The following is a 21,647-nucleotide window of genomic DNA, read 5'->3' as shown; positions in this document are numbered from 1 at the left end:
AGGAGTATCTGTTAGAACTGATATCAAAATTACATTTTGTAACACGCTACCAAGACCAATGTAATGATTTCACCTGGCAAGTTATCAAAAAGTTGTAAATTAGGTTCTTAAGTTTGTCTATATTGTACCAATATATTTTTTAATAATTCAGAATAACTTCTGAATAACCTTATTGTCATCAGAAAATGATGAAAGTGTTTCATTCAGCCGAACACTCTCAAACTCTTGATTGCTGGCGTAGACTCTAAAGACTTTGAAGTGAGAAGATGGAACTCCAACAAAAGGCTCCAAATGTTGCTTGAAGGCAGACAGTGTAATTCTTTTATCAACATGCACCATCAGCCCTAAGCAAAAATAAAGATAAAAATGGCATGAAACACTATACTACCAAAAAAAAAAGCACTCTAGTGTATTATGTCCATATATTCACAGTTACCACTTGCAGAAAAACAGTACTGAAAAGTTAGAATTATAGTTAATGGCCACATTTACATTTTATCTGAGGGTGTTACTGTAACCTTTAAGAGCTTTGCTGTATTTTAAGGGTAGATACTCCTGGAAGACATAGCAGTTCCAAACTGCCCTATTTTGCCATCAGTGAAGTAGTAGAGCGAAGTAGTATCTTCTCCATTCATAAGACAACGAATAGAGAGAATCAGATGGAGCGTTTGCAGATAATCCCCCTACAGGTTTCCTCTGCCTCAAGGGAGAGACAGAACTCCTTCTGAGTTGGGGCTGGCCAGGCACATGCCACCAAACATTTTTTTTTTTCCCCCTGGCTTTCTGGATTAAAAAGTTTTGTTAACTTTGTGTTCTGGAAGGCCACAGGATATCACAAGGCAAGCTCACATCTAGATTCAGGGATTTTTTCATGGAATAGTTTCGTAATTAAGGAAAAGCCACTGTAGTAATATGAAATTCTGGAAAGTGAAGTGAATAGTTTATCTTTAGAAACTGTGTTTCTTAATATATGAAATTTGGACTACACTACAAACCACAGCATGATGATATTGTGTCATGGCTTATTAGAATTAAAAAACTGCTATTCAGAATATTTAACTGAACAAATAAATTATTTGAATTATAAATCCGTTCTTGCTGTCATACCAAAAACACATAAAAGCCTTCCCCTCAGGATAATCATTTATACAGCGTACTATGAAAGCATCAAAATTACTGTAAACAAATAATTCCTGCATCCAACTAGTCCTACCAAAAAAAAGGGAAAAATTAAGTACGTCAAGATCAGCCCCCCAAAAAAATCCTTCCAGGCGAAAGGAGTAATTTTATTAAAACTTTAGTAGCTGCAATTAAATTTCTCTGTGTTTTTAAAAATGAAAATGTTTGTCACAAAAAAAACCCCACAAACCAGCAAAAAAGATCTTACTCTTTATCTATTATTATTACATCAGGATTTCTGGATTGACAGGAAAACCTTTGCCTTTCAAAATATTTATCTTATATCCTACTGTTCTTGAATTATGCTTCTATTAGTTATAAAACATACACAGGTACTGAGCATTGTTTAAATAATTTATCTTTATGACAATTAATATATCACTGAGGCTCTTATATTGAATTTGTTCGGACATTTTCATGTCAGCCATACATCTTTGCACTTTCATTAGCTTTAATTTGACATATCATCAAGTTTTTCAATATTGTCATTAGACTTTTTAACACAGCATATGAATTAAATAGTAATAAAAGCTGGATTATTTTAAGGCATTTAAAAAAAAATACATACATTTTTGCCCTTCTCCCGAACCTTCATCTGCAGTGTAGGGTTCTGATTTAAAGTACATATATTGTGCTTCTCCTCTGCTCTTGCCACTTTCATCGTATTCACTATCTGTTCCAGAATCTTCCTCTGCTGTGTCCCAGGTTTCTTTCTTCCCCTGATTTGCTTTTGATCGCCTACTACTTGTGATACTATGAGAATCAAGTCCATTAGCCAAGGGAAGTGGGGCATTGTCCACGTTGCATAAAGTATCACTGCTATGACTGGAGCTGAGGATATCACTGTCCACTGAACTTGTACTCCTGTCATTATTTACATCTGAATCTGACCGTTCCTCGGACTGGAGATTTTCAGGATCAGAAATCTGAATTTGGTTTTCAAGTTCTCTGTTTTCTGCTGATGTTGAAGAGTCTATTTCATTTAAGGGTGATTCAATGTTTTCAAAATCACTGGCTTCTGTGCTTTTGCTGCTGTCTCCATTATCCCCCTCCTGCTGCTGCTGCAGGGACAAGCTTTTAAGCTTTTCGGTGCTTTCTTCCAGAATTGCCTCTACAGATTTCATATTACCTATAGGTCCTTTTACTCTTTCACAGGCTTCATCCAAGTTGCCTGAATCTCCACTAGACTTCTGATAAACTGCTCGCCTAAATTGAGATCCAGGTGATTGCTCTGGTAATGAAACATATAGTCTGATTGTATTTGCATGACGATCCAAAAGTTTCCATAAATGAGAATCTGTATATGCCACATGATGATCTAAAGACTCTGAGCTTTCAATAAATACCTAGACGTAAAATAACAGTGGTTTACCATGTAGTGCTATTTTAAATAAAAGTAAAAGCAACAATAGCATATGGATAGGATTGAGCACACATTAGATATTACAACACTAAGAAACATCACCTTTTATAAAAAAATTAAAATACATGTTGAGAAAAAGATAGACTAAGGAGTATGTAGTTTAATAATGATTTCACTTTTCCTTTTTTTCATAATCATGTTAAGATTGGAGTGAACTGAAACCAGACTGACCAGCTGCAGTAAACACTTATGTTCAGAAGCGTATTTATGTATCACATCACATACACCCTTCACCTGTACACTAACACTAGTTATGGTAGTAATGAGTCCCACAACTACAGCTGGCAGTCTATCTTTATTTTCTAGTATAGCATCATAAATAAGAAATCTTTAAATCTATACATGGGTAAGCAACAGCACAAATTAGAACACAAGGGAACAAATTTCTCTTTTCCCTTTGTCAAAGGCCACTGTGTTGTAGTGACAACGTGAATGCGAAAGGGCTTGAACTAACTGAATAACAGGTCAATGCCATTATTTTGCTCAGCTGTAAGCCATCAAAGCCTTCACTAATCTTTTTTCATTGAGGACAGTGTGTTCTTGAGCTTAAATTTCATAGACAGAGGATATGCAAAGTGTGCTAGAAGATGTGCTATGACTACTGTAGTAAAAAGGGCAATGCTACAGATATTATTTAAGTTATTTAAGTACTAGGTTACTCCTCCTGAATGCATTACACAACTATTATTGGAAACATTTATTAGAAGTCTTTTTGGAAAAACAATATAAATTTGGCTAGGGGGAATCTGCATAGTAAAAATTACTGAATTTAAGACAAAAACCCACCAAAAACTTGCTCTTAGTTTTGACATTTCTTTCTTAAGAACTTTAATATTGAGAGCACGCACAGCTGTTCAAAAGGTTTAGAAAACAAATTAAGCAGGTTTCATAGTAATATGCCAACCTTTGTTCCCTAAGAAGGGTTGACTTTTAAAAATCTTCATTGTAAGGTTGTTAACCTCACCATCATTTGAACCACTGAGTATGAACCAGATGTCTGATTCTGAATCTGCTCTACCTTTTTATGTACACTTGGTTTCATATATAGCCTATAGTATTCATCAGCACCACAATATTTGCTGGTTAAAAATGTCCCACACAATACACATTGAAATACGTGACAGTTATCCATTATAAATTCTATACAGATATCCATACCTTTTACAACACAACAGTGAAGTCTACAAATACATGAAATGACCGATTTAAAAATCAGAGCAGGTACCTTGTTGCTTCTGAAAAAGCCTTCAGCTTTCAGTGTTTTGCTGGAAATGTTCAGAAGACGCAAGTCATTGTAGCAACGTTCTAATACTACCCGCATTGTTTCAGCGGGCAGGTGTGTAGCCTAAAATAAGACATCGACAGTAAGGTAACATGCGCATTATACGTAATTTCAAGTACTGGAACAAGTATTTCATTTTTTAAGATTACTCATAGGAATAGGAGAAGGTTTGTTTATTGACTTATAAATTGCAAAACGTGAGGGAAAACCTCCCAAACCTGTTCAGTTCCAGTTCCTTTCCTCCATTCTTTGATATGTAGCAAGTGTTAGTTTTTCCAAAAGGCCAGTAGACTAAAATGGCTTGGCTTTGCAGAGAACTGGCAAATTGTTAATGACCAGTAACACAAGGAATCAGTCTTATTATTTAGGGTATGAACCAACCGAAAATAAAATATATTCTCGAGCATCAGGTTTTGCACACTGTTCACTTAATTCTTAATGAGACTGAATTCAAATTACTGAAATCATGTTTCATAACAAATATTATGAAGTTACATCAACCACTGCGCTATTTTACACAGAATTGTCTGAGTAAAATGTCTGTCTTCCAATTCAGTGGAAGCAGTAACATTCCATGGTTTAAGACCATGTAAAAATCAATCTGCATCTTAATAACAAGTGGCTGCTGGGATGAAAAGGAGGGTTTGTAGGGAGAATGTGGACAGCTCTGGGTGTTAATTTCAATTACTGAAGCCAATGGGGGAAGTTACGTATTGGTTCAGTTATATGCTAACAGTTCACTCGTTCTGCCACTGATTGGATACTCAGTGAGGTGGCTCAAGTTACTAACCCAAAAGAACATGAACCCGACTCTTCAGCTTCCCCAAGAAACTTATTATCTGGTAAGCTAGTAAGCAATATGGCCAGACAGTGGCTAAGCTGGTGCGAAAGACAGGGTAGAACGTTGGATGGAAGCAAGAAGCAGATTCCTGCTTTTAGCAGCACTAAGTAGATAGACAAGCTCAACTGCAACAACTAATCTAACCCTACTGGACATGACACAGTATGAACTGCAAAAGGTGCAGGCTCTTATTTTAGATATTTAAATTATGACACATTTTCACAGTCAGAATGAATGAAAACTCTAATACAAGTCCTTAACGACTGTAAATTACCTTTGAAATTAGCTGTTTAAATTCTGAAACTGTTTGATTCAAATAAGCTCGTACACTTATTGGAGGAGCAACAGATTCAGTCTTTAGGTCAACTACGTGAACCTTTACCATGACCTCTGTAGGGAAGAGGAAAAGGAAAACAAAACCACATACATATGAGAGAATTCAACAGGCAAAGAAAACACACATGTGCTTGTCTGATGTACTGATTAAGGGGTTGCATTAAATACATACAAACAGTAATGAATTTGAGAAGCAGTCCAATTTCAGAATTTCATTTTCAGATGAATTTCAATGCCAGAGAGGCAAAAATGTTCCACAGTTTGACAAATTTTAGTATACCATAGAACTGCTTCAATTAGAAACAAGTTGGCAATGCAGCACACACTTTGTTGTTGAGTACTGACTTCATAAAATTTAGTACAACAAAGTTTTTCTTCTTTCACACATTATAATGGAAGTTCTCTGTTTTACAAGTTTTATTTTCATGCCATCACGCAATACACGATTTTAGTCTATCTTCGTCTATATGTAATTAAATGTCTTACCACCAGGCTTATAGCACTGGAAAATTTGGTCAGGTCTTCTTGTTTCCAACAGTAAGTCAAACATGTACGTTGATTTGACACCTCCAAGTAATAAACCCATTGGTGTATCCTCTTCTCCTTCATAAGATCGTTCCAAGTAGTCATGAAACTCATCGTATTTGACAAGACGACAGCAATCCAAAGGAACAGCCTCTTCTAAATCCATTAGCTAAATCATGTACACACAAAAGAAACCCCAAAACATTTAATAATGGTTTATTTGTGAGTTTAGTTTTTTCCTTGTAAGCTAGAAATATCTCAGTATGTGTACATCCAGGAATCCTTTGAATTCACAAATTTCAATTTGGTTTTATTAAAAACATAGGCATCCATCATATATCTTATATACACACGCGTGCAATATACATCTTTTCAAAATCAAAAGACAAGTCTGCATCAAAATGCAGAAAAGAGGGAAGTTTGTAAAGTATGTATATAAGCACGTGAAGACAGGTCCCAGAAGTATATTCAGAGGAATACATTGTCTATCAATTATACCAAACAGCATCTTAGAGGCCTGAGGAAGTCATATCCATTAACTATCTTCCGTGCATCTCAAGATGTTAACACATTCCAAATCTGTAACTGCCTTGCTGGTATTCTCCCAGCCAAAGATGCATATGGCAAGAACCGAAGAGTACAAGTAGGTAAGCAAGAATAGATGTCTTCAACTTCTACCTGTTTGTGGAAGGCAAAGATCGACAGATGCTTTGGTGCCCACTGATGTTATTGTATTAACTATGCAGGAATTTTCTTGAAAGAATTCTGTTATTACGTATCTAATACAACATTTTTACTGCAATACAAATATAAGCATTCAGAATTCTTTCAACTTACTAAGGCTATGGTGAGTCTAACAGCAGCTCTCACTGTCGGATTTTAAAATATAAGTATGTAAAATCATACTGCCTTTTAAAAGGGTAGGCTATATCATTCCAATCAGAAATCATCAGATGGCTACTAACAGAAAACTCAGTCAATAAATCCCCAACTAGAACAGTTCTTAAAAAAAACCCCCACAAAAAAACCCCAAACCACTCCTCAAAAAACAAGCCACAACAAAAAACCCCGCAGCCAACCCCATACAAACAATCCCACAGCATTAGAAATTTAAAAACTGAACAGGAGAAAAAATTACATCTAACAGTTAAACTATTCTGTTATGCATAGCATACCTTGTAAGCTATTTCCACAGCTTCCTTCAGTGTCCTGTCCTTATGAACCTCTAATTTGTTCTCCATCATTATTTGTTTTGTAGGATGCATGCAGAACAATTTAATCTATGAAATACCAAAGGAAGAAAAATGATCATGAAGATATTTGCAATATCTTTCATATTAGAGTACATTTAAATTTACAACCCTATATTCAAACAATCTAATATAAAATACATCTTTAGCTTTACTTCAGCTATAGGACAGTTTCCTTTCAGCTGGTTACCAAACTGCAGACAGAAAACGTCAAAGGCACAGCAGATAGCACTAGTGTGTATATATGTATAACTATATCTTTTTGCAAGCTAGGGTGCAACGTCTATAATCAGAACATCTTTAAACTGTAGACAGCATGCAAATCCTCTAAAACAAAATGCACATAGGAACAACGAATGTGAAATTCCTTTTTCCACATACAGAGTTACATATTTTGCAACCACAGAGAACCTTCTAATAAAACAATCACTTGATTCATAGGTAGACCAGCTGACTGTCATACTTATAAGTCATAGATGTCATATTTTGTTTGGTACTATTGAATCTATGGTTAGAAAAAGATTCTACTCTTTCTGCCAAATAATTATTTTAAATTAGTTTAAGAAGCATCATTTCACAAAGCAAAGGGTCACAGATTTAGTAGTACGAAACATCTAACATACAGCATTACATACTCTTTGGAATTCATTTTGCCAAAATCAAGTGATGCCAGATTAACTGTAGTTTTGTTTTGGTTTTAATACCAATTCAAATTCACACGGAACACATGAACTCAACAAAAATCTCTGGTAAATACCTCTAACCGATGCCTCCACTGTGTACAGGCTTCCAATAGGTGTACAATTAATTTTAAAGAGTTATCAATACAAATACACTTATCACAAAAGAGTCCTTGTATTGTAGTAAAAAATTACTATTTACTGTAGAAACATTTCTTACTAGAAAGGTATTGTTACTTTATTCAGCAGAAATTCTCACCTTGCAAGTGTTGCGCTCAATTTCACGTTGCCTCTTTTCTTGTTCTTCCAATTCTCTCTCTTTCTGTACCAATTGTTTAATATGCTCTGGATAGTCATGTGCCTCAAGAAACTCTGCCAGTAAAAACAAAGCAATAGTTTTAAAAAATAAATTTTTCCACAGTGGGCAACATCTTAGGAATTACAGGTATATTTAATAGTTATCTTTCTTGCCTTCTTCCTGCTCTCTTCTCTACCCAAATTTCCAACTATACCATGTCCTGTTCTCTTTTTCATCATTTAAATGAAACGAAAGTCAGTCTTTTATTCCCCCTAATTATACATCAGCAACACAAGAAAATGCTATTAGCACAAGATTAATATTCCAGTATCAGTAAGGGAAACTTTGCCATTCTAAGGAAATACACTAAGACTAATGACTGCACTTGAGCCTGTTTTTACAATAAAAGTAAATTCTGTTCTAGAAAGTGAATTAGCTTATAATAAAAGTCACAAGATATTGTCTATATCGTGATAAAATAAATATTGCACTTAATATAGATTAGCGTACTTAATGAGATTTTGTTTCATAAAGAGAAACAAGAACAGAACATGCAATACTTCTTCAAGTTTAAAAAACCCAACTTTTGCAAATACAATTGTGTTCCAATCGTGGTGCCACCTCTATCGCAAGGAATCGGGCAAATAATTTTTCAGATTTAAAAATGGGTTTGGCATGTTCAAGAAATCTGAAATAGCAGATTCAGTTTCTTTCTTTGCCTGTTGAGGAATTAATCACAGCACTTACAAGAAAATCTATTTCCAAAGACAGCTCTCCACCCATAGACTTTGTTTATGGCTGTTTATTCTTAAACTTCATACAATTTACAATCACTTCTTGTGCAGAATGAATAATATTGTTTCAATGTTTGAAATATTGAAACAATATTAATTTTTGTTGCTCTTAAGACTTATTACGTTATCAATTTGCTGATAAAAGGCTTTGTTTTAACAGTATTCTTGTTGTATTGAATCCACTTCAAAACTATATGAAGCATCTACTTCAGATACTGTTATTTTAAAACAAAATAATAGATTTTTATAACTGCACTGTCCCCTGTATCATGAGTTCTCAGAAACAAAAAGAAGCCAGCAAAATTGATTTTGTGAGATACTTAGTTCATCTTTCCTCAAAGAAAATACCATTGTTCAACTTTATGGAGAATATAGTAGAAAAGTAAAAGAAAAAAGTAGAAAAGCAGAAAATAATAACATGTCTGAAAGTACTCTATGTATGATGAAATAGATTGCTGCTAAAACTAAATGTGGTTTGTGTTTATTAGGATGTTGAAATGAGATGACAAATTTGCTCCATGTATCATAAAACACTTTTTAGAATATACCGATACAGAAGTAGTTGTAAGTCTACTTTTATTAATTTTAGGGGTTTTTTTAAAATAAAATTTAGTATAAGCGTAGGTTTTTTTAGTTTGTATTCCAAAAAAACATTAAAGCTTGTTTTACTCATCCTTGCACTGCTAATTTCTTTCCTTATTCTTGCTAATAGTCATACTCAGTTTCTCATGGTGGAATTTAAAATTTTAACCAAAAGAAGCAGTTAAAGGAAGCAGAGAACTATTCATCTCCCTCCTAAAATATTTACAGCAGCAGAATAAGATAAACAAAATGTTACTTTCAAAGATCTTTTATTCCCTCCTCCACCGGACACATTACAAGCTGGTGTGTTACAAACTATCTCAAGTATACAAGTCTTTTCCATGCTTGCATGTTCTTCAAAAAGAATGAGTATGCCCCAAAAGGAGCTACACAATGTGAGGTGCCAAAGGTTTCAGTTCCGAGATTCTACTCTATTAAGTAATATGTAATTTCAGTTTATCAATTAAGAATAAAATAAATCCAGCTACCAAAATATTCTCCCTACAAAGGATGATTTTAAGATTCTTGAGAGCTTGAATCTATTCTTCAGGTCACCCAAGTGTTTGAGCACTTAATGAAAAGGGAAGGAAGGTATTAGAGGTTTTTTACCCACCTTTGAAAGTTTATGTGGCTGCTCATCTGCTCAAGCTATTAGGAAAAATTATTCACTGACTGGATTTTTTTGTGCACTTCAGGGCATTACAGTTCTGACAACTGAACTATATACACGCTGAAAACTTAGAACAGTCTACACTATTTATCAGCCTAAGCTCAACCAGGCTACAAACTGACAAATTTCCCTTTATAAGGGCAGACTACTGAATTTTTCCTTTAAAAAAACCCAACCAAACAAAAAAAAAACCCCCAACTTTGATACTGCAAGCAAATTAATCTTTGTCTCAATTCAACCAGTTAGAGTATTAACAAAAGGTGTGGCTAATACAGCTGTGCTTCTAACAAGGGATTAACAAGAAGGGGAAAAATAGCAAACTAACATTCTTCCTTCTATTTTGATATCAGTTAAAAAAAAATTCTATCAAACTTTCATTTACTACTGCATCATTTAGGTGTCCTCAGATTTTAAATGAGAAATATTAAGTGTTTTCAAGCAAATAATACAGTATTATTAAAAAAAAAATCTACAACAGAAATCCTGGAAGTTTACAGTTATTAGTAATATGAACAGTCTAAGATCCTATGAAATTAGCCAATACTTGAATGAAGCCTCCAGCCAGACATTACTGTTTTGAATCCAAACAGAATCTTCATTTTCCACTGTGTCATATTTGAAAGATTAATCAACCTGTCAGCTATTACATGGGACCAGGCATCCTCTAAGCCTTAGTGAACTAAATGAGAGATGAGGGGAATAAAAGACCATGAAATCCAAAATTTGTTTCTCACTATATAACTTTTAGCATACAGTCTCACTTCCAAACTGAAACACAAACAATAAGGGCTGTTATAAAGTGCAAAATTTTGTCATTATTAAGTTCTTACATACTCATTTTTAAGTGAAGAAAATAATTTTTTATTCCACTATCAATCATGACACTAATATAGCATTACATTATAGTTTATTCAGTGTCACCCAGTATATGTTTTTCACTTCCATGATATCCAAAATACCAAAAAATTAGAAAATTTATTTTGTAATGACCTCCTAATGATCCATAAAGATTTATTATAAATAGAGTAATGAAAAGCTATAAAAGAAAGCTTCGTACATTAAAGTTACTTTAGCTTACCCTAAAAACACCGAAACCAGCCTCCTCACAAAAATTAGGACTCATCACATGTAAAACATCTCCTTATTCCACAACAGAATCTTACTAGTTAAGAACTGCAAAACATACTTACTTGCATTTCTTGTTGGATCCTTCAGTCTATATATCAGCATGTATGCATTTGTAGAGCTGGTGGAGAAAAGAATAGTTATGTGAATTTATCAGACAGGAGGACAATATTGACTTCCAAAGTTGTTTTGTTTTGTTTTTCGGTAAAGAGGTATGTCATACGTATCTTAGCAATACACTAACCAAAAAGGATTTTAAAAAATAAAGATCACATTATTTTAATATATCTGGAACAGCAGTCAGGATAGTTTTTACAACTATTTGAAGCATCTACTATTAATTTTAAGCTAACATGTTAAGCACATCCATCTTGGCCCTTCATTTGATTACAGTAAAACACCACCAGAAAGAAAAGTACTATTACAGTACTACTAACCTAGCAAAAGCACTGGAATAATAGCCTCTGCTTCCGGAAGATCCACCATATGTTTTCTTAATATCCTCCTGAGTTATCTAACAGAAAATCAATTTAATGATTATTTGAGAAACTTGCACTAATCAAGATGCATTTATTCTCATTAGGAAAAATGGCATTACATAATTAACACACAATATTAATAATTCTATTTTTTAAAAATATTTCTGCTTATTTGCTGATGGCAAAAAATCCGTTTCAGTGATCTGCCTCTACATTTTACAATGAATGTAAACATTTTTAAGTTTTTTTTTTTTAAGTAGGAACTTCTTAGAAAAACATTATCCAGTTTCTTGATTGCAATAACATTTATGGATACATGTAACACCTGAAATGCATCAGCAGAACAGGTTTAACAGCACAATCTGGGTTGTAATAGATCTACAAATACACTTCTCTAAGCAAGAAGTATTCTTCACATGTATAGAAGGCAAAATTCGAAATCCAGCCTGGTCTGTACATGAATAAAGGCTTCTTTATGAACCATCCCTCCTTCACAATCAAGAATAAACACTCCCCCCACCCCCAACATAAAAAACCCCATGCATAAATAAATAAAAACAAATATCTAGAAAACAGTTAAGCTAATGAGTGAAATGTATACGGCAGGACATCAGGACAAGAATATGAAACAAGGTAAATGCTTGAAATACCTGCGCATAAAACCAGCTTCATTATAGATAAGTGAAAAATCACATGCAAAATACAAACTTATTGGTTCATCTATGAGTACATAAGATAACTAAAAATGTTATTTTTACCTTGCTAACATGCTGATCATTAAAGCTGTACCACTGGTCATCACTAAAAGATTTTATACAGGCATAATAATGGCCACCAGCAGCACTTCCAGAATGAACCATAACAGAAAAGAGCTCATACAGTAAAGAACTCTGGGGAGAGAAGAAGAAGGTGTGATATATATTAAGTAAAAAAAAGGTAACCAAACGATCATTTTAAAAAGTTTTAAAACATTCAACTGAACCCAAATATATAAATAGTTATATGTTACAAAACAGATCCGTACAACAGAAATGCATTACTGCAATAGACACTGAACAAAATCAGAGCTCTGATATGCCAAACATTATACAAGAGTATGTAATAACGGAAGTAAAGAGGAATTTCCCCTTTCACTGGTGGGAAGAGAGAGAGAAAAGACCAAACGACTTAAGAAAAAAAAAATCAAAACATTTTTGAAATGGCTTAATGCATTACTGTTACTTCTTCTCTGTACAAGCTCTGAATTCATGAATTCTTATGCTAGATAGGTATTAAACATATCTCCACACCAGAAACAAAAACAATGACCAACTTGCCTATAGCTACAAAGTTTAAGCTTATTTGCTATCACCCTTCTCTGCATTCTTGAAGATTGCTTTTTGCCCCTTAATGTATATTGCAAACCAGCAATGCTCCATTCAATGCTTATCAGCACTCAATTAATTTCTCTCACACCACTCTGAGTTTGCTGTCATGTAAACCTTTCTTTTCATAGACAAAAGGATGGAAATAAAGGGTACTAAGGACATACCTTAAGTGTTGTGTATACATTAAAAAATAAAACTGAACAATACTGACTCACACAAGTGTTACAGGAATTAAATATTTTTAGATTATATAGGGGAAAGGCTCTGTAAGTTAGTATATATTGCATCCATTATTAAGATATCCAAACCAAAAAGCTAACAACATGGCTTGACAGGTAGTTTGCCTTGAGAACAAGTAGTATGAATTGATTGGCCAAAGCTACTGTCAATACTAGGACATGACATTTGCATTACAGGTACATTACAATACTCTGTCCCTGTTGCAGTGAAGTGACTATTATAAATTTCTTTCTTTTTTCCGGCTAAGATTGACAGTATTCAGAACATTTATCAAAAAACCCTCTGAAATGGTTTAACATAAATGTAAACAGGGACAGATGTGCAGATTAAAATGCAAGTCAGCCTTTAAATATTTATGAAAGTAACAGTTACAGCCAAACAGCTTCCTAACAAGTCTCAACAAAAGCTATTGGCCAAATTTCAGATGAGTTCACTGAATAAAAACACATGAAGTATACATTGTAGACATTACCATAGAACTCAAGATTTTTGATGGATTTTGTACTGGCAAGAAAACTCAATCAGGTTTCTCGAAGCTCTCAGCTAATCTTTATGTCCCACAGAAGGACAACTGCTATCCTAGACTGACTTGCTGCTCAATTCCTTTATATTAACTCAAGATAACTGAATGAATATTTAACATTTAGACCCACGGCCTCATTTATACGACTGTTTTCATAAGGACAAGAAATGGATGGCAGAGACTGTTCAAAACTTTCCAATCTTCTCCTACTAAACTGCAAGACACTTTTGCAGTCAAAGCTGGTAGGCCTTTGACAGTTGGCCTCAAGAAAAAACACTGCTCACAAGACAAAACAGTCTTCAATTTGAGGGTCTGCTGCCAAAACAAGTTATCTGGGAATTCTCAGTCTGACAGGGAAGACCTTTATTCTCAGGTGACCTCCAAATCACTTGCACACTTTCCTTTGCTGTAGTGTCAATTTTTGGAATTTGAATAAAAATACATGCTCCCACTTCCCCACCCCACCCCCAATATCAGAATTATTTATATTTTTATCATTTACATTTGTGGTGGGTTGACCCTGGCCAGCAATTAAGCACCCAGCCAGTCAGTCACTCTTCCCCTTGAGTGGGATGGTGGAGAGAATCGGAAGAGCACAAGATAATGACAGTTTAATAAGTGAAGGAAACGGGGAAAAAAAAATGATGCAATGATGCGAAGGCAATTACTCACCACCTCCCACCAGCAGACCAATGCCCCCAGCCAGTCTCTGAGCAACTTTGGAAAAGCCCCCTGTTTTTACTGCTGAGCATAACAGTACACAGTCGGGAATATGGCATGGAATATCGCTCTGGTCAATTCAGGTTAGTTGTCCCAGCTATGCTCCCCTTCCAGCCTCTTGCCACCCCTAACCCTACTCATTACAGGGGCAGAATGAGAAACAGAGAAAGCCTTGGTGCTGTGCAACACTGTTCAGCAAGAGTTAACACACTGGTGTGTTGTCAACACTGTTTTAGTCACAAATCCAAAACAGAGCACCACACAGGCTGCTATGAAGAAAATTAACTCCATCCCAACCAGACCCAGTACAACATTTTTTAAACATACCTTTTCACTGCCAGTTTTAGGAATTCTTTCGGCTGTACTATTGCTTTCGAGGCAGATTCCTTCATCAACTCCATCATCATTAGAAAAATCATTGCTCATTTGATCACTGTGACAACTGCCTTCATTTTCAGCTCCACTATCAGTGCAACTCTCAGTCTGAGGAGACTTCTTAAAAATAAGACATACATACTAATATTATAACATTTAAAATTACACAGAACAAGAAATAATGATACAGTTGTGACATGAAAAAATTCCAATCTACAAAACAATGAAAATCCTCAAATTTAGCATCGAGAACTGACTTGTTTCTGTTAGTAACTTTCTTCAGTCCACCTCTTAGATCAGTATTTTCATGTCTTGTGTGCAACTGAAAGGTAATTACCTGGTTTCATACTTGACAAGATTGTATCTCTTACTACCCTAATTCCATTTACTAGTTAATTCAATTAAATACCTGGAAGTCTAATGTCAGATAACAAATCCTATTATAACATGGCCCTGTTAATAAGAAGTGATTTGACTTGGAAATATTTTCATCCACACAGATTTTTTTTCCATTTCAACTCATGGGACAGAGTCAAGGTATTACAGTAAGATTGATTAGTACTCTATTAGCTTAAAAACATAAGGTCAACACCACTATGAATGCAGTTCATTTAGTACAAGTCAGTATATCCACCTCTTACCTGATCCTCTTTCCTCTGGATACTTCTTTTGACTTTCTGACAGTTGTTAATTTTGCCTCAAGTTCTATTCTCCCATATCAATCAATCTTCATTCTCATTTAGCCCCCCCCCCCAGTAACACTTCGAGAGGTATCAAATTGCTTAAATGGCATACTTCATAAACCAAAGGTTTGTATAGAGTCAGAAAAGCCTCTCCATATGCATATCAAGGTAGTATTTCTCTTATACCACTACAGGCTAGGAAAGTGACATAATGTTTTCAGGAATGGAATTAGAGGAATAAATTTAGTCTTTAATGTAGAAGGCACATTAAATACTTTTTGGTGAATGTAATCGCACAACATGAATTTTGGCCAAACCCAGAGGAGTTAAAAGCCAGAAGAAGATACAAGTGAAAAAAAAAATTTTACAAATCTCATTTCTACAGCATACACAACATTGTGAGTCAGATGGAAGGAATTAGTCACTAATGTTTTCTGGACTAACCTCAGTTTCAAAACTTTACACCACCTCTTGTGACCAAAACAGATTCAGACACAAGTTTAAGAAATATGTTTAATTCTGGATTTGCAGTATACACGGAAGCCTTGAGATTTGTGCTTTTAAATCACTCATGTGAAGACATAAGAAATCAGAAACAGCTTCTTATTGAAGCATGGAAACCCTATAGTGATTAGAAAACACGCTTCCTTTTCAATAACAAAAATCCACATGGACAGATTTAAAAACTTCAAATTAAAACATTGCCATGTCTAAAGAACATTTTATGTAGATGAATAATATTGTTAAAATGGGTTTATTAGACCAACATTTAAATTTTCTTAATGAGAAACTTCAAGAAAGTTAAAAACTCTTCTCTGAAACCAAACGCTTTACCTCATCTTCAACATCAATGAAGACACTCATGTCTAACTCTTCAGGAAAAGTCATACGATCATTGAGTTTAATTCTGTGCATAGTGGTATAATCAAAGTCAAATCTCTTCAGCTGTAATGTCAGCAGATATGGAAAATGCAAGAATCGCAGACCCTAAATGAAACAAAGACAAAATTATGCTACCATTGTCAGGATTGTTGTTTTACTAAAAGTCATTTTCGCAAATGATTTGGACAGTTTTTACCTTCCTTGCATCACATTTCTTCTTACATCGTTCACAAAAATACTGATTGGGGCCATCAAGAATCTCGGGCTGAATGAAAGCATGCAGTGCTTCTTCCTAATAATAAAAAGAGGTTACCTGATTTTTAAAAAATGTTTACTATGTAGGTATAAATCAGAACGATAAATTTACAATGAAAGTGCAAACGCATACAAATTACTTCAATTAAATCTACAGCCAAAATTTGATTGACAAACTTTGATACAGACATAGAGTCAGGAAAATATTAAGAGAAACCAACCTTTCTACCCAGCCCAAGATTAAACAGTCAAACCACAAATTACTGCTAAATATATCTCATTCAGTATTTGATGAATCCAAATTGTCCTTTTTTTTTAATAATCATACAATATAAAAATGACATTTGTTCCTGTTATCTTGCACATCACATTTAGTTACGTCTGTTCAAATCAACTGCTGTGAAAATGAGCTTATTTTTTAACCCTGCTTTGGCCCTGTCCTCCCAGAATTTTGAGATGGTTCTTCTGTATTTCAAGAAGAGTTTTTCTCTTCTTGAGAGAGGAACAGATACCATCCAAGAATTACTGGGGTGGGGGGAGGCGGCAGGAAAAAAATGTTACTCAGTTCCTCAGTGCCCTGCCTGAAGACAGCCTTAGTCCCATTTTACAAAGCGACTTAGGAAACTACATTTGAAGATATTACTTCTTTTAAGTGAAAGGCGGGGAAAAGAGGGAGAGAGAGTATTTGAGCTCCACTCCCAAAGGAGTGAGAATCAGATATGGCCATCTCCTATAAAGACAGAACTAGCTTCCTAGAACAAACCTTATGAAGCGACTGACCGATAACTGGAATTTTGTCCTCTGGCAGCTGCCTAAAAGATCTGTCACTAATCTTTAAATCCAGGAGTTTAATGATTTCTACTTTGTTCCTCACTACAGCAAAGAATATTCAAAATACAACCAAACTGATCACTAGTCCTCCCCCTAATATCATTTGCAACAATGATATTGCACATAAGTTCTATAGACTTTAGAGCAAACATGTTCAAATCAAATTCACCAAGAATATTGAGATGGATTCAGTGAAGAATTTTACCCAGATATCTTAAAAGTTAAAACCTTTAACCCAGTCACCTCGCAAGCCGATAGGCTTTGGGTTTCTGAACTCCAAGTGGAACCCAGAAGTTCTCTGTTCACCTATGGAGGTGAAAACAAATACCACTTGCATATTTAGACATTCAGTTTAAAGCAAAGATCAACAGAAACAATGCTTTAAAAATCATCATCTCTTATGAAGGAGTGTAGCTTTTCCCTGAAGTCTGAGTAAGTAAGAGGGGACTTAACTGGGCAGAGTAAACTCACCAATTGTAATGTGGTTGGCACAGAACTTAAGATTACTATCTAAGTCATGTTGTTTGATAAGTCACACTGGGAGGAAATCAAGGATATGCCAAGTTCTTCAGAAAGCCTCCAATTCTTCCCTTCTTTCTGAGAACTCAGGGAAGTGGCAAAAACAATAATAAAACAGATGTTTTACAAAAGCTCTGTTGCTGTTCTAAGAGAAAGGAGTTTTTAAAAGGACTGTATTCCAGGTGACAACTACTCACAAACGAAAAATGTACCAGACTGAATATGACAACTGTACATTGAGGGCAGTCATCTCACTTCACCATTTTTGGATCTAGCCAGAAAAGCCTTTGAACAGCCCTGAAATCACAGCTCTTAGGCAGGGAGACTCTCTAGACACATGAAAACATTTTAGAGTCTGAATTGAACTACTGTCTACGTATTTACTTCCTAAACGCTAGGCTGAGTTGCTTTTTACTCAAGGGCAACAAATAGTTAATGTTTAGTAAGATTATGCACTGAAATGTGAGGAATCTCATTCTAAAAATGTAAGAAAGAACACTAAGAAGGCTATAGCCCTGCTTAAAAAGAAAGGTGCATTTTGACTATTTGGTAAACTAGTTAAGAATTAATATTCAGAACTATTTAAATGAAAGCAAAAAAGTTAATAACCAACACAGAAAACAAACATAGACGACCTCACATAATGACCACAGAACTATCTCTTATGAAGCAAACGACAGTTAAGACAATAAAAATCTATTTTGAGTGTAAGAAAAAAGTTGAATTCATGCATCAACATGAATATGAATGAATGGGAATATACGAATAATGGGACATAAATGATTATGTAATGCTTACGTAGACTCATGTTATGTGCAATTTAACAAGGAAACATACCATAAATTTTTACATATGGGAAAAAGTGATGATCCTTCAAGACCCCCAAAAACTGAATGAAGTATTATTATATTACTCTTGTGGTTTCCCTGCTTACCACACATAGCGAGCTGTGTTTTGAAAAACCTCATTAAAACTCATGAGAACTCCAATATTTTTGAGCTATATGAATATCCATGTATTTTTCAATCCTTGTGTAAGGAACATCGCTGTTCCTCAGGTTTACTCATTTATGTCTCCTCCAGTTTTCACCTATATAATCTTTACACCAAAGTTAGTTCTGCTGATTAGGATGTTCTTAATACAATTCCTATTCTAATGCAGTTCACCATTTTCTACTCTGACAGTTTACTCAGCAAAACCAGTGATAAAGCTTCTATGCTGCAGAACCTATCGCAAGACATACCCCATTTTTGTGCAACTCTACTTTTAGAGTAAATGTTACCTTTGAAGCTATCTTTGAAGTATGTAGCCTTAGATCTACTAAGCATTTCCACCATTACCAACACACACACTCTTCAAAATATACCATAAATGATCAAGCAATAGATTAAAATGACAAAGGCTATTTTAACTTTTTTATAGGTCACAGAATCAAAAGAACAATATAGACTGAAAGAGATTTCTGGACATCATCTGATCCTAACTCCCTGCTCAAAGCAGGTCCATCTTAAAGCACATTGCTCAGGGCCTTGTCCAGCCAAGTTCTGAGCATATCCAGTTTTGAATATTCTGATTATGAGATTTATAACACTTAGCATACTAAAATGCCATAACAAACAGTTCAAACTAATTATTGTCTGGCTAAAGACAGGCACTTAGGACACGCTCTTCTCCACAAAAATGCATTATGATATACTCAGTAGTGTGACAAGTATCTTACTGCAAGCATTTGTATAAAACCTGTGAACAGGAGCAGTGGAACCTTTATGAAAACTTACACAATAAATAACAATTAGGAAAAACTGTTTGTGGAAAAAGCTAGAAACTAATTGCCATCTCAGATTTTCAGAGCTCATCTAGTTTTACCACGTCCAAAGAATATGCTCAACTAAAAATAAAAGACCTTCTTGTTACCAATCTAGCTTAAAAAAAAAGTAAGTATCACATCATCCATATTCTAACTGCCTTCAACAGTTTTAGTTTGGCAATGACACTACAAAGTAAGTTCATACAGAAGTCCAAATCAGTTTCTGCCCAAAAAAGGTCTACTTGTATGCATACTTACACCCTCAAAAGTTAACATACAAAAGATGGTGAAAACTAACAACATTAAATGAAACAGAACTGTACTTGCTACAAGAATACTTGTATTATTACTAGTCTTCTGGTATTACAAAGCAATTTCCACTGTTTTCTAGTAACATAATTTCAGCATGCCAGCTAGTTCCCCATTGCATCCACTCTTCGCTCAGCTGTTCTTCATCTTGCAAAATTTTTTATGTTCTGCGGTCAAAAAAATCTTTTTAGCTTGTGTCTAATGCTGTTAAATTCAGGCATCTATACAAAAGATTCTAGTACCCACAAAAATCAGTACATAAATTGCTGCTCCTGTTTACCCCCCTGAAATAAGCTATATATTTTTATGTCTGTATTTCTACTGACCTCAAGAAAAGACTGATTCAGGTTTTTTTAAACCATGCCCTTGAACAATGCAGATAGTTTCTGAAAAAGTACTTATACTATCTTGAGATACATACAGGCAAGATCTCAGTGCCTCAGAGATGCCCTAATGAGTTGTAGCTATGTAGTCTTACTACCTGAACTTGGGGGATGGAGAATCAGACAAAAAAATTTCAAAATACAAACCACAAAAACATACTGAAGAATTTCAGAATTACTTCGTATTAGGAAATAAAGAAACCATAACATTATCCTTCCCAGTGCTTCAATGTTCCCATGTATTTGAGAAGTAATACATATATATTTATAGATAAATGCAACATTTCTACATTTTTTGGTAGTACACAATGTCGAACAGTGGGATAATACACTTTATGTGGCATTCTACAGATTAACCTTACTTAAAGCTCATACATCCATTCTCTCTTGTTAGAAAGTAATGGAAAATCACTTACCTCTAACTAGAGTTCTTTGAAGGTAGTATCCTCCTTAGATCCCCTATCTTGGGTTGTGTCGCCTGCTGCAAGTTCCCTCAGGAGCTGACTAGCAAGGTCTAAAAAGTTTTACATTCCCTTCTATAAGCCCTATTAGCGCATGTGTGAAGTTTTTGATCTCTCACTCATACCCTTTTACCTACACCTACTAAATCACCATCATCTATGGATCAATGGAGGATACTACCTTCAGAGAATTCCATTTAGAAACAGGCGATTTTTCCCTTCTCCAAAAGCAAGTATCCTCCATATCTCCCCACTGTTGAAGACTACAAAACTAAAAATTACATCTGCTGTAGATAATACAAATGCAGGGAGGAGAATCAACTGAATATAATCAGAATACGAATTAAAAAAGCTCAAAAATTGAAGCATCAGTACAAATTGCAACCATGTAACTGTGTAACAAAAATCTTAAAATTATTTTCCTCAACGTAGTAAACCCAGTAAATGCTGATTTACAGGAGAAATATCAAATACTACTAAAACTAATCTGATATTTAAGTTCTTAATTGTTCAAGCTTTCTGTGTTTTTACAAATATACAAAGTCTTTTTTTTTTTTTAGCATTCTGCTATAGACTTCTCTAATAAAGAAAAAAATTCAATTTGAGACACATGTACAATGCATTGTTAAATGCGGAATACAACTACATGAACGGAATCCTTTTAATTACTTGACTAGATCAGAAAAGTCTCATTATTGAATAAAAATGACAACAAAAAATTTCATTTTAGGGAATATTTCTAGAAATCAGTTTTAAAAGGTGAAAAGGGAAGCCATCTATATAAACCATCAATCTGTATGAATGGAATGGCAGCTCAAAATACAGCTT

At 34.6% G+C, this 21,647-nt stretch overlaps 1 protein-coding gene across 6 annotated transcripts in view; it reads right to left on the bottom strand.

Moving 5' to 3' along the window:
* The window catches only part of USP47 (ubiquitin specific peptidase 47), a 59,678-nt gene that overhangs the window by 10,304 nt on the left and 27,727 nt on the right, over positions 1-21,647 (bottom strand). For 4 of the 6 annotated variants that reach the window (XM_075163182.1, XM_075163181.1, XM_075163177.1 and 1 more), the window contains exons 9-21: positions 16,451-16,546; positions 16,207-16,359; positions 14,642-14,809; positions 12,223-12,354; positions 11,423-11,499; positions 11,051-11,106; positions 7,776-7,888; positions 6,762-6,866; positions 5,548-5,755; positions 5,000-5,115; positions 3,828-3,947; positions 1,748-2,525; positions 169-344 (exon numbers count right to left, since the gene is read on the bottom strand). In XM_075163182.1, the coding sequence (XP_075019283.1) occupies positions 169-344; positions 1,748-2,525; positions 3,828-3,947; positions 5,000-5,115; positions 5,548-5,755; positions 6,762-6,866; positions 7,776-7,888; positions 11,051-11,106; positions 11,423-11,499; positions 12,223-12,354; positions 14,642-14,809; positions 16,207-16,359; positions 16,451-16,546 (2,298 nt within the window). The remainder of the gene's footprint in view (positions 1-168; positions 345-1,747; positions 2,526-3,827; positions 3,948-4,999; positions 5,116-5,547; positions 5,756-6,761; positions 6,867-7,775; positions 7,889-11,050; positions 11,107-11,422; positions 11,500-12,222; positions 12,355-14,641; positions 14,810-16,206; positions 16,360-16,450; positions 16,547-21,647) is intronic. The other 2 variants (XM_075163180.1, XM_075163179.1) reach the window with 1 other exon arrangement.

This window comes from Calonectris borealis, chromosome 14 (genome assembly GCF_964195595.1).
Source record: "Calonectris borealis chromosome 14, bCalBor7.hap1.2, whole genome shotgun sequence".
Classification (NCBI taxonomy): Eukaryota; Metazoa; Chordata; class Aves; order Procellariiformes; family Procellariidae; genus Calonectris; species Calonectris borealis.
Note: the sequence above shows the minus strand (reverse complement) of the source record. Positions and strands in the feature narration are given on the sequence as shown.